The 12347-nt window shown below is 45.3% G+C and overlaps 1 protein-coding gene across 2 annotated transcripts in view; it reads left to right on the forward strand.

The window, feature by feature from the left end:
- Positions 1 to 12347, forward strand: part of LOC121271541 (ankyrin repeat and fibronectin type-III domain-containing protein 1-like) — a 320638-nt gene that overhangs the window by 270759 nt on the left and 37532 nt on the right. For both annotated transcript variants that reach the window (XM_041177527.1, XM_041177528.1), the window contains exons 7-9: positions 64 to 161; positions 8973 to 9063; positions 11099 to 11206. In XM_041177527.1, the coding sequence (XP_041033461.1) occupies positions 64 to 161; positions 8973 to 9063; positions 11099 to 11206 (297 nt within the window). The remainder of the gene's footprint in view (positions 1 to 63; positions 162 to 8972; positions 9064 to 11098; positions 11207 to 12347) is intronic.

Consider the following 12347-nt stretch of genomic DNA (forward strand, 5'->3'; position numbering starts at 1 on the left):
TGGGGTGGTGGCAGGCAAGAGAATTTCCTACATTGACAACCTCAATGTGTCCATCCCTTTCAGTGGAGTGGAGTTACTCCGAAACCTTTGAATCCAGAGTTGGATCTGCTATTGTCGAGGATCTGAAGATGCTGCAGTACGCAATGGAAGGCCTCGACACGGTTAGTGGTAACATCTTATATTCCTGCCTTATGTTTGGTCTTATATCATCCGTATATAGCGAAGTTGGTGCTGAAAGTGTAACTTTAGATTCCTACCCCTTACCCCTTACCCAACATGAATGTGCTTTGATATGCATTCACAGAAACTTTGACCTCACAGTAAACTGGATCTGTTTGGCTGGCTGATATTCTCACTTGTGTCATGTTAATGAACAGCTAGAGCTTCAAATTCATTTGTCCTACAACCTTCTAATCTACAACTTGTTTCTGTATATATTTTAAAATCTACTCAGATATCAAAAACTTTAACACTCATGGTTAGAGGATACAATGGAGTATAATATCTGAAGTGCAAGAGTTGACCTGTGACATTTTGAAGAAAAGTCTGTGTGTGTGTGTGTGATTTTTGACATTGTTTCCCATGTTATCTCAATAGTTATATTCATCCATGTGTACTTCTATATGCTTGTTAGTAAAATGTTAAGGAGGTATGCAAATGTTTTTTCATTTATCCCGTCTGTTAATGGCTCAGTTTTAGTTTTATTGAGTTCAGGTCACTCTCAATGTTAAAAAAAAGACAACAGACAGGATAAATGAAAAAACATTTGCATACCTCCTTAACATTTTACTAACAAGCATATAGAAGTACACATGGGTGAATATAACTATTGAGATAACATGGGAAACAATGGTGGCTATCAACTATTTTTATTTTAAAATCAAAAATGCAATTAGCTACATCTGAATTCCCTTTAAGCCACATGTGGCTATTGGCTTGGCCAACACTAGGCTAGAACGAGGAGATCCAGATATAAGACTGAAGTTTGAGATTTAGGACAGAGAGCAGGATGAACACTTTTATACAGAGGGCTGAGAGAATGTGGAATGCATGACCAGAGTCAATGATTGAAGTAGACATCAAGTCAAAAAATAAGAGTACAGAGGATAGATGTTTTAAGGGAGGATAAAAGAACATGGAAACATGATGTGTATGTGGGATTGGGCAACTGATTGCATGAAGCTTAAACCCCAGCATGGATATGGTTGGGCCAGAAAACTGGTTTCTATGTTGTAATCTCCATATAACATGTAACCTTACTGATAATAGCAGGACCGTTCAGCTCTAGAACTCATTAGGGCCTTGGTCCAAATGTGGACAAAAGAGTTGACTTCTAGAAATGGGATGAGAGTGACTGCCATTAATATCAAGGCAGCATTTGATCGAGTATAACACCAAGAAGCCCTAGCAAAATTGAAGTCAATGGAATCGGGAGGAAAGCTCTCAATGGGCTGGAATCATACCTAGCACAATGGAATTTGGTTGTGGTTGTTGGAGGCCAATCATCTCAGTCGCAGGACATTGTTGCAAGAGTACCTCAGGGTAGTGTTCTAGGCCCAACTATCTTCAGCTGTTTCATCAATGAACTTCCCTCTATCATGAAATCAGAAATGGAGATATTTGCTGATGATTGCACAATGTTCAGTATCATTCATGCCTCCTCAGATAATGAAGCATCAAGAGCATAAGAAATAAGAGCAAGAGTAGACCATACAACCCAATGAGCCAGCTCCACCATTCAATTCGATGATGACTCAACTCCACTTTCCTGCCTGCTCCCCATATCTCAGATTTAAATATGTTCAATGATGGAACCGTCCACAACTCACAAGGAAAGAGAATTTCAAAGATTCACAAGCCTTTGAGTAAAGAAATTTCTCTCCTTCTCAGTCCTAAATGATTGCCCCCTTATCCTGAGACTGTGCCCCCGTTGTTTTAGATTCCCCAGCCCAGAGAAAAATCCTCTCAGCATCTACCCTGTCAAGCCCCTTCAGAATATTGTATGTTTCATTGAGATCACCTTTCACTCTACTAAAATACAGAGAATATAGACCCAGATTACTCAGCCTTTCATCATAGGACAACCCTCTTATCACACAGACCAATCTAGTGAACCTTCGCTGTACTGTCACCAATGCAAGTATATCTTTCCCTAGAGATGGAGACCAAACCTTCACACAGTATTCCAGGCATGGTCTCACCAAGCCCTAAACAACTGTAGCAAGACTTTATTCTTGTACTGCAATCGCCTTGCTATAAAGGTCAACAGGCTACTTGCTTGCTGTGCTAGCATTGTAACTTTCTGTGTTCCTTGTACAAGTACACCCGAGTCTTTCTGAACTGGTGTTCATGCCTTTTAGAAAATATTATGCTTTTCTATTCTTACACCTAAAGTGAATGACCTCACACTTCCCTACATTATACTCCATCTGCCACCTTGTTGCCCATTCACTTAACATGTCTATATTTCTTTGAACTTCTTGGTGTCACCTTTACAGCTTGCATTCCAACCTGCCTTTGTGTCATCTGCAAACCTAGATACATTACTCGCAGTGTCTTCGTCTAAGTCATTAATATAGATTGTAAATAGCTGAGGCCCCAGCACTGATCCTTGTGACACTCCACTAGTCACAACCTGCCAACCTGACATGCCCCACTTATCCTAACTCTCTGCTTCTGCCTGTTAACCAATTCTCCCCTGGATGATTTGTTGGGTTCTAATCCCTCAAATTTCTCCGGTACTTTTTTCTGCTAATGTTAATTACCTTAATTTCCTCACACTTTCTAGCCCCTGGGTTACCCTCTATTTCTGGTATATAACTTCTGTCTACTATTGTGAAGACAGTCACAAAATATATTTTTAATGGGCAGGATCTTCCCCCCATCAGGGTGGTTGTGCAAGACCGGGCACAGGTGGGCGGGTTCCTGATCGGCGCCCCCAGTCGGGCGCACACCGTTATTTTACATGGGCGAGCCAATTAAGGCCCGCCCAGCATGACATGCACTAGGCGGCGCTATGTGCTCCCTGTGTGGGCGGGGGAGTGATTCCCTGAGGGAGGAGTGCGCTCTTTTGCGCATGCACATGAAAGAGTGCACAGATCTCCCCGAGGCAAAACGCTGCCTCAGGGAGATCGGCTCAGGTTTCAAGCATTGAATAAAGATGAGAAAAAAAATTATTGGCATGTGACACTGTCACATGAGCTGGGACATGTCCGTCACTTTTATTTAAAAATTACTGAAACATTTTAAATTCCTCGTGAAACCTCATCCCGCCCGTGGATGAGGTTTCATGTTTTTTCTGAAGGCCGCTTGGGCTCTTCACCTGTCCGCCAAGGTTGGGGATTAAGTGTTATAACTACTTTATTAATGACCTTAAGTGGCCGTTGACAGGTTGGCAGGCCTGGAGCCGAGTCGTCTGCGCGGCTGCCGACTTGAAAATCTAAACGACACGGGGTGACGTCAGGACACGTGCCCAATGTCACCCTGCATCATTTTAAACGTCGGTGAGCGGGTTCCATCCCCTCTTGCCGACCTAAAAATTCTCCCCAATGTCTCTGCAATTTCCTCATTCCCTGTGTCTCTGCTTCTGAGGGACCAATGTTTACTTTAGCTAGTCTCTCCCTTTCTTTATATACTTGTAAAAGTTTTGACAGTCTGTTTTTGTATTCCTGCTGGTTTACTCTCATTCTATATTTTCCCTTTTTAGCAATTTTTTGCTGGCACTTTGTTGGTTTCCATCCCCATACTTACTACTATTCTTTGCAATATTATAAGCCTCTTCTTTGAATCTAATTCCATCCTTAACATTTTTAGTAAGTCATGGGTGGATCTTGCTTGCTGAATTTTTGTTTGTCAATGGAATTTATTTTTGTTGAACATTTTGAATTGTTTCTTCAAATGTTTCCCACTTTACTTACTGTAATATCTTTTGGCTTTTCTGTTTTTTTCAATCTTAATCAGCTCTGCCCTCATGTCAATGCAGTTGGTTTTGTTTAATTTTAAGATTCATAGTTGTGATTGTGTATGTTGCTTTCAAACTTATTGTGGAATTCAATTGTATTATGATCACTATTGCTTAGCAGATTTTTTTACTGTGGGATTACGAATTAATCCTGCCTCATTACACAGTACTGATCTAAAATAGTTTTTTTTCCCCCTAAAATAAAAGCAAAATACTGCAGGTGCTGGTGGTCTGAAATAAAAACAGAAAATGCTGGGAAAACTCAGCAGATCTGACAGCATCAGTGGAGCGAGAAACAGAGTTAACGTTTCAAGTCCAATATGATTCTTCTTCAGATTCCTTTATCCCTGGTATTATCCCTAGTTAGTTTCACAATGTATTGCTCCTGGAATGCATTCTACAAACTCATCTTCAAGACCACCTTTGCCAATCTTGTTGGTCCTGTCTATATGAAGATTAAAAGTCCCTCACAATTATTATATTGCCTTTGTTCTTGTTTAATGCTTCATTCAACAGAAAACTAAGGTTAGGGGGCCTATAAACTACTCCCAGTGACGTTTTCTGACTCTTGCTATCCCAATCTCTATCCATACTGATTCTACTTCCTGATTTTCTGAGCCACGTTCCTCTCTCACTAATGTCCTCACATCATCCTTTACTATCAAGGCCACCCCTCCTCCTTTTCCCCTCTGCCTGGCCTTTAGAAATGTTGTATACCTCTAGAATATTTATCTCCAAACCTTGATTACCTTGTACCATGTCCCTGTAATGGCGATTAGATCTAAACTTATTTATCTCTATTTGTGCCACGAGGACACCTATCTTATTGCAGATGATTCGCATGTTCAGATTAAGAATCTTTCATTTTATTTTTTATGACTGTTCCCTGCATGTATCTGACTCGCTGAAGTACAATTACTGTTAAACTCTTTCCCTTCCTGATCCGCTCTGCTTGTCTTTACTCATGTCACCACACTGTTCTATTGCTTCAACTTAGCTCTTCAGATTTCTAAATTGCCCTTCACCCGAACCATGGACAACATATAGACATGAGCTGATAAGTGGCAAGTAACAATCGCACAAGTGTGAGGCAGTAACCATGTCCAAAAAAAGAGAATAACCATGGAGGAGAATTTTCTAACCGTCGGAGGTGGGGGAGGGGTGGGGCAGGAGCGGGCACACAGCTGATCGCCACCCGTGATTGGCAGCGCGCTGCCATTTTACGTGGCCGTGCCAGTTAAGGCCTGCCCAGCGTGACGCGCACCCAGAAACGCTGAGCGCTCGCTGTGCGGGCAGGGGGAGGAGGCTGAGTCAGTTTCACACGTACGCGAAAGACCGCAGAAATCTCCCAGAGGCACAGAGCTGCCTCAGGGAGATCAGTTTGATACGTAAAACTTTGAATAAGTGGGGGGGGGGATTTTTAAGACATGCCCTCTCATGTGACAGTGTCACGTGAGCTGGGACATGCCTGTGAATTTTTTTGAAAATTTTTATTAAAGTTTAAAAATCTTCATGAAACGTTATCCCGCCCGTGGACCTGTGGATGAGGTTTCCTGATAGATGCGAAGGCCGCCTGGGCTCTTTCCCTGTCCCCCCGCCAACCTTAAGGCTGGACAGGCAGCTCAGTTAATTAGTTTAATTGCTGTTTAAATAGCCTTAATAGGCCTTTGACAGTTCAGCGGGTGCGCAGCCAACTCCAGTGCGTGCCCGTCAAACTCAAGATCTGAATGACGCGCCGTGACATTGGGACACCCGTCATTTTACACTTCAGTGAGCGGGCCCCGTCCCCATTCGCCAACCCAAAGATTCTGGCCCATCTCTTTTTTACATTCAGCAGCATTACTTTCGCAGAATCCCCCACCATCAACATCCTGTGAGTTATATTGACCAGAAACGTAACTGGACCAGCCATATAATTACTGTGGCTACAAGAAAAGGTCAGAGGCTGGGAATCCTGCAGCGAGTAACTCACCTCCTGACTCCCCAAAACTGGTTCACCATCTACAAGGCACAAGTCAGGAATGTGATGGAATACTCCCCACTTGGAAATGTATCACCATTCCCTCACAGTCGCTGGGTCAAAATCCTGGAACTCCCTCACTAACGTCACTCTGGGTGCACCTACACCACATGGATTGCAGCAGATCAAGAAGGCAGCTCACCACCACTTTCCAAACGACAATTAGGGATGGGCAACCAATGCTGGCCTTGCCAGCGACACCCACATCCTGTGAACGAATAAAAAAAAATATCATGGTCTTGTTTCAGTTTGTCTTTATTCTTTCATGGGATGTGGGCATCACTGACCAGGTCAGCAGTTGTTGACCATCCCTAATTGCCCTTGAGAAGGTGGTGATGAGCCACCTTTTTGAACCACTGCAGTCCATGTGGTGTAGGTACACCCAGAGTGAAGTTAGGGTGAATGAAGAGTGGACATTGAGTTAAGGTGCCAGCTGTCAAACCATGAGCCTGAGGTAACGCCCATGGACAAAAAAGTGGCAAAATCAAATCATCTGTAGCACTTACTTTGCGTCGGGCACGCAGTTTGGGTTTGTTAATTTTTGAGCAGCAGCATATCCACGAGTCTCGGTGACGTTGATAAAATTTGCAAGCTTTCCAGTCGTGGTTTCAGATGTCCTCTGACACTGCTTTTCAAACACTCACATACATTTGTCATAGAGAGAGAGCTGTCAATGCCTTGGAGTAATTGTAAGACTGGCTTTATTGGGGAGTCCAGATATTGTGACTCAAGGATATCTGGTTATCGGAGCCTGGAGATAAAATTCACAGCCTTCAGATAACCTTGTTATGGTGGGATGTATTTTTCTGAAATGCAATGTGGTCTTCATCTGGACGGTTTTGGTGAGGGATTTCTAGTTAACAGTGTCGGTGGTGGTGGGCGGGGGGGGTGGGGGGTGGAGGTGGGGGGGGGGGGGGGGGGGGGGGGGTGCGGTGCGCGTGTGTGGTATTTAGGGGGGCTACAATTGGTCACCTTTCAGTCCAAGCGGGAAAAATAAGACAGTGGGTGAAACTTAATCCAGCCCCTCAGCGTAGAAAGCTTGGCAGCTGTGCCCACTTAATCACAGGAGAGGCCGTGCATCAGTCCCCTGGCGTTGGGAAAACCTCCCAATTAAGTTGGAGGTGGGAATGGGTCCATGTCGGAAGTTCATTTGCTTATGGCAGGATTTCAATAAGGGTCATTAATGAGCCAACTGACGCCAATTATCCCTGAGCCCATCGGAATTTAGTGGTGGCTCAGGAGTTAGATGGGAGTCATGTGGCTTTACTGTGCCTCCTGAAGGCCAGTCACCAGCAGCCTACCAGGGGGCTGCATCGTTCTCAGGCACTCCATGCCCAATCAAGGAATCAGTATTGGGAAGGGAGCAGTGCTGAAATTCACTGCCCTTCCCTTCCCTCCAATGCCCGTGGCCCTCCCTTCCCATGACTCCCTCCCCACAACTCCCATCCCCCACACACTCACTTGAGTCCAAGAATCCAGCGATGATCCCTGGTGAAGTTCTTACAGCATTACCAGTAGCATTAATCTGAAAAGAATAGAACCGAATGGGCCACCCAGCACTGACCTAGGCACTAGAAACAGTAATCTCAGCCCTGTCGCCCCTGCACAGTCCTGCTTACTAACATCTGGGGGCTAGTGCCAAAATTGGGAGAGCTGTCTCACAGGCTATACAAGCAGCTGCCTGACATTGCCTATAAGGTGTAATTCTGTGAGTATGACTATGTCCCAGACACCCACCATCATCATCCCTGGGTATGTCCTGTCTCACCAGCAGGACAAGCCCAGGAGAGGTGGCAGCACAGTGGTATACAATCAGGAGGGAGTTGCCCTGGGAGCCCTCAACATTGACTCTGGACCCCATGAAGTCTCATGGCATCAAGCCAAATATTGACAAGGAAACCTCCTGCTGATTGCTACATACCCCATTGCCCTCCCCACCTGCTCAGCTAATGAATCAGTGCCCCTTCATGTTGAACACCTCTTGGAGGAAGTACTGAGGGTAGCAAAACTGCAGAATGTTCTCTGGGGACTTCAATGTCCATCACCAAAAGTGGCTCAGTAACACCACCACAGACTGAGCTGGATAAGTCCTAAATGACATAGCTGCTAGACTGGGTCAACGGAGGTGATGAGGGAACCAACAAGAGGGAAAAACATACTTGACCTCATCCTCACCAAATTGCCTGCCGCAGGTGCATCTGTCCATGACAGCGTTGTTAGGCGTGACCACTGCACAGTCCTTATGGAGACAAAGTCCTTTCTTCACATTGAAGCTACCCTCCAATGTGTTGTGTGGCACTACCATCATGCTAATTGGAATAGATTTCAAACAGATCTAGCAACTCAAGACTGGGCAACCAGGAGATGCTGTGGGGCCATCAACAACAGCAGAATTGTACTCAAGCACAATCTCTAACCTCATGGTCCAGCATATCCCCCACTCTATCATTACCACCAAACCAGGGGATGAACCCTGGTTCAATGGAGAGCGTAGGAGGTCATGCCAGGAGCAGCACCAGGCATACCTAAAAATGAGGTGTCAAACTGGTGAAGCTACAACACAGGATTACTTGCATGCCAAACAGCATAAGCAGCAAGTGATAGACAGAGGTAAGCAATTCCACAACCAGTGGATCAGATCTAAGCTCTGCAGTCCTGCCACATCCAGTCGTGAATGGTGGTGGACAATTAAACAACTAACTGGAAGAGGCGGCATCACAAATATCCCCATCCTCAATGACGAAGGAGCCCAGCACATCAGTGTAAAAGACAAGGCTGAAGCATTCGCAGCAATCTTCAGCCAGAGGTGCCGAGTGTATAATCTATCTCGGCCTCCTCTGGAGCTCCACAGCATCAAAGATGCCAGCAGATTACAATGTTCCCTCCCTCTCCCATGGACACGTGTGCTCAAATTGCAACCCCAGCTGGAATCAATATAGCAACACTGAATGGGAGTTGCGTAACTTTTACCCTCTTCTCTCTTGTCCTCAGGGAGCTCTTTACTACGTGCGTGTTTCAGCTTACAACGTGAAAGGCTGGGGACCATCAAAGGTATCAACTCCTCCCTGTGCTACTCCATCCAGTAAGTAGTGTGATTATTGTTGATTAAACTCAGAAAGAAAGGTTTACATTTATATATCGCCTTCCACAACTTCAGGATGTCCCAAAGCACTTTAAAGGGAATACAGCCAATTTGTGCACAGCAAGTTCCCACATTCAATGTGATATTGACTAGATAAGCTGTTTTATCTGTTGGTTCAAGGATCATTGTTGGTCAGGACATTGGCGATAACTCTCCTGGTCTTTTTGGAAATAGTGTCACGGGATCCTCTGCATCCACCCGAGAGGACCCCTGTTTCTTATCTGAAAGCTGACACCTCTGACTGTGCAGCACCCCTCAGTACATCAGTGGGATTTTCAATCTAGATTTTTGTGCTCAAGTGTCTGATGTGGGACTTGAACCCACAACCTTCTGACTCAGAGATGAGAGTGAAACCCCCAAGCCTCAGCGCAGCACAATTTGGTTAGCATTCAGTATTTGTCTCTTAGGTACAGAGGGTATTTTAGTGGTCAAAGTAGTAGGGGTAGAAATTCAACCTGGTGGGCAGCACAAAACAGGAGGTTTCACTTCAGCTTCCTGTCAATAGAATACAGTATCATTTGGGGTTTTGGGGGGGGGGGGGGGGGGGGGTGGTTGACATGCTGTATTATACTGCCTGCTTTACACTACCACCTGTGACAAATTTCTACCCTACTGTCTCTTTATTGTGAAATTATTTTTTGCCTTTAACTCCCTACCCTGCTGATGATTTAGGCTGAATTTTACAGCTTCCCCAGAGGCAGGCCGTAAAATTGGGCCCCATGCCATGGGTGCCATTCTGGTGCTCATCTGCTTCCGGCCCACCCATGGGCCAGTTGAGTGCCTTAAATGACCAAGTAATGGCCACTTAAGAGCTTTGTCCTGCCCCAGCTGCGGTTTACCCGACGTCGGGAGAGACCCATGCCAAGTGCGCAGACCTACAAACTTTCACAGCTTGAGCTGATGGCCGGTCAAGTGGGGGTGGGGTTGGGAACCACCTCTCCAGGCACCGTCTGCCTATCAGAGGCTACCCCCCACCCCGCCATCTCTTCCCAACTTGTGTTTCCCTTCCCTCCTCTGCCCTGCCCATCGTGGCTCCTACCGCCGCCCTCCCACTCTCCCCACTCACCAGAGCCTGCCAGCCTGGCCCTAGAGAGACCCTGAATGGACCTTAAAGTCCAGTTCCCTCGCAGGCACGCGTTCTTTGGGACTCAGTGCAGTCCCAGCAATGGCCACAGCTCCCAGCAGCTCTCGGAGGCAGAACTTCCTCCACAGATGAGGGCAGAAGGCCCACCTCTAGCCAATTAATAGCCCGACTGCCAAGCAGGGGCAGGCTCACTCCCAGCAAGTTCCCCGCCTTCCACCCTCTCTTTGTAAGATGCAGCCCCAGGCCCTATAAACATATTAGCCCTCTGGGATCTCGCTACAATAGCCATTGTCCATGTAGGAATCTAATGAGGTTAATGATTTAACTGTGGAGTAACTCTTATCTTCAGCCAAGGCTCATGATCTGGAGTGGAAAATAAACATTTCAGCTTAAGATCCCAGCTTAGAGGCTTTTTGGTGCCTTCAAAAATTATCCCCTGTGAGTTCATAACACAAAATGCAGTTAAAGTTCAACAGTGATTGTCAGTCCTCTGCAGTTCACTTGGGTGCCTTGTATATGAAATAGTTGGCAGGTTGCTGAGATGGAGTTTCTCTTTGCTTCTACCCACACTGTCACTGATGTTGGAGTGCTTGACGCTGACACTAGGGCTAAAAGGTAGGACATTTTCTAGTTTGACACTTGTTAAGAAGCAGATAAAAATCTATGAATTTACAGAAACGTAAACGGGTGTAATTTGGACTTTGGGAGATAGTGTTGAAACAACGGCCTGTTAAATGGAAATGAGAATTAGGAGTGTTGTTTAATGCACAGCTGATGCGCCGTGCCCCATTTTACATTATTGCCCCAAGTTAATATTACCCCTATTCTTAAAAACTGAGAATTCTCAGGAGATTTATGGATGTTTAAAGGTGGCCTCTTATCCTCGTGCAGGTTGGAAGGAGTGCAGTGAAGTTAAGCTGAGGAAGAAGGACCAAAGCCAAGCGGTGCAGCAGCTTCTGGACCAGGTCAAGGCTCCACGGCATCGTAGCTTCTTCTTGGGTAAGTGCAGAGAATCTAAACTTCATTACTGGTCATGGTCTAACACCCACCACTACCCCACCCCCAACCCTGACATCTCACCAACTGGGTCAGATGACCGGACCTAGATGTCTGTCGGCTGACATGGTACATAATAAAACCTTTGCACAACAGCAGGTCAACAGGTATCTTTATATGGACAGTTCACTGGACAGTTAGTCCCTGTTGAAAACTATACTGTTCCCTCCTGGGAGTTTATTGGGTGATTACACTGTCCCACGTGACTCTGACAAGGAAGATCCCAGACGTGACCTCTGGCCTGAGCTGAATTGATCATCAGCCAGGCCTGAAATTGGAATGCTACCACTAGTCCCCTGGAAGAAACAATTTCTGTCAAAGACTGATTAGTGCTCACCCACACGGTCGATTGTTCTATTGACACTCATGCCTTTATTTTATTCTGTATTCTTTAATGGGAAGTGGGCATCACTAGCAAGGCCAATGTTTGCTGCCCATCCCTGATTGCCCTTGAACTGAGTGGCTTGCTAGGCTATTTCAGAGGGCAGTTAAGAGTTAACCACATTGCTGTGGGTCTGGGTTCATATGTAGACCAGACCAGGTAAGGATGATAAATTTCCTTCCCAAAAGGACATTAATGAACCAAATGGGTCTTTGCAACAATTGATGAGACTTATCATGGTCACCATTACTGTGACTAACTTTTATATTCCAGATTTATTGGTGAAGGATTTATTGATGAAGGATGGCACTAGACTGGTATTCTAGAGACACCCATGAAACTGTCCACTGCCTGAGACAAAGCCTTACACACAAGGATGGAAGAAAATTAGTTGGGGGCTCTCCAGTTAAAACCATAATAACAAAACTGAGCAGTTATAACTATCAGGAAAGACAGAACGTGCTGGGGTTCTTTCCTCTAGAAAGGAGACTCTGGAGAGTGACCTAACTGAGGTCTTTTAAATTATGTTTGATAGAGTAGACATAGAGAAAAGGTTTCCACTTATGGGGGAACCCAAAACTAGGGGTCATGAATATAAGATAGTCACTAATAAATCCAATAGTGAATTCAGGAGAAACCTCTTCACCCAGAGAATGGTGCGAATATGGAAATCGTTCCCACATGGTGTAATTAAGGCGACTA

This window comes from Carcharodon carcharias, chromosome 31 (assembly GCF_017639515.1).
Source record: "Carcharodon carcharias isolate sCarCar2 chromosome 31, sCarCar2.pri, whole genome shotgun sequence".
NCBI lineage: Eukaryota > Metazoa > Chordata > Chondrichthyes > Lamniformes > Lamnidae > Carcharodon > Carcharodon carcharias.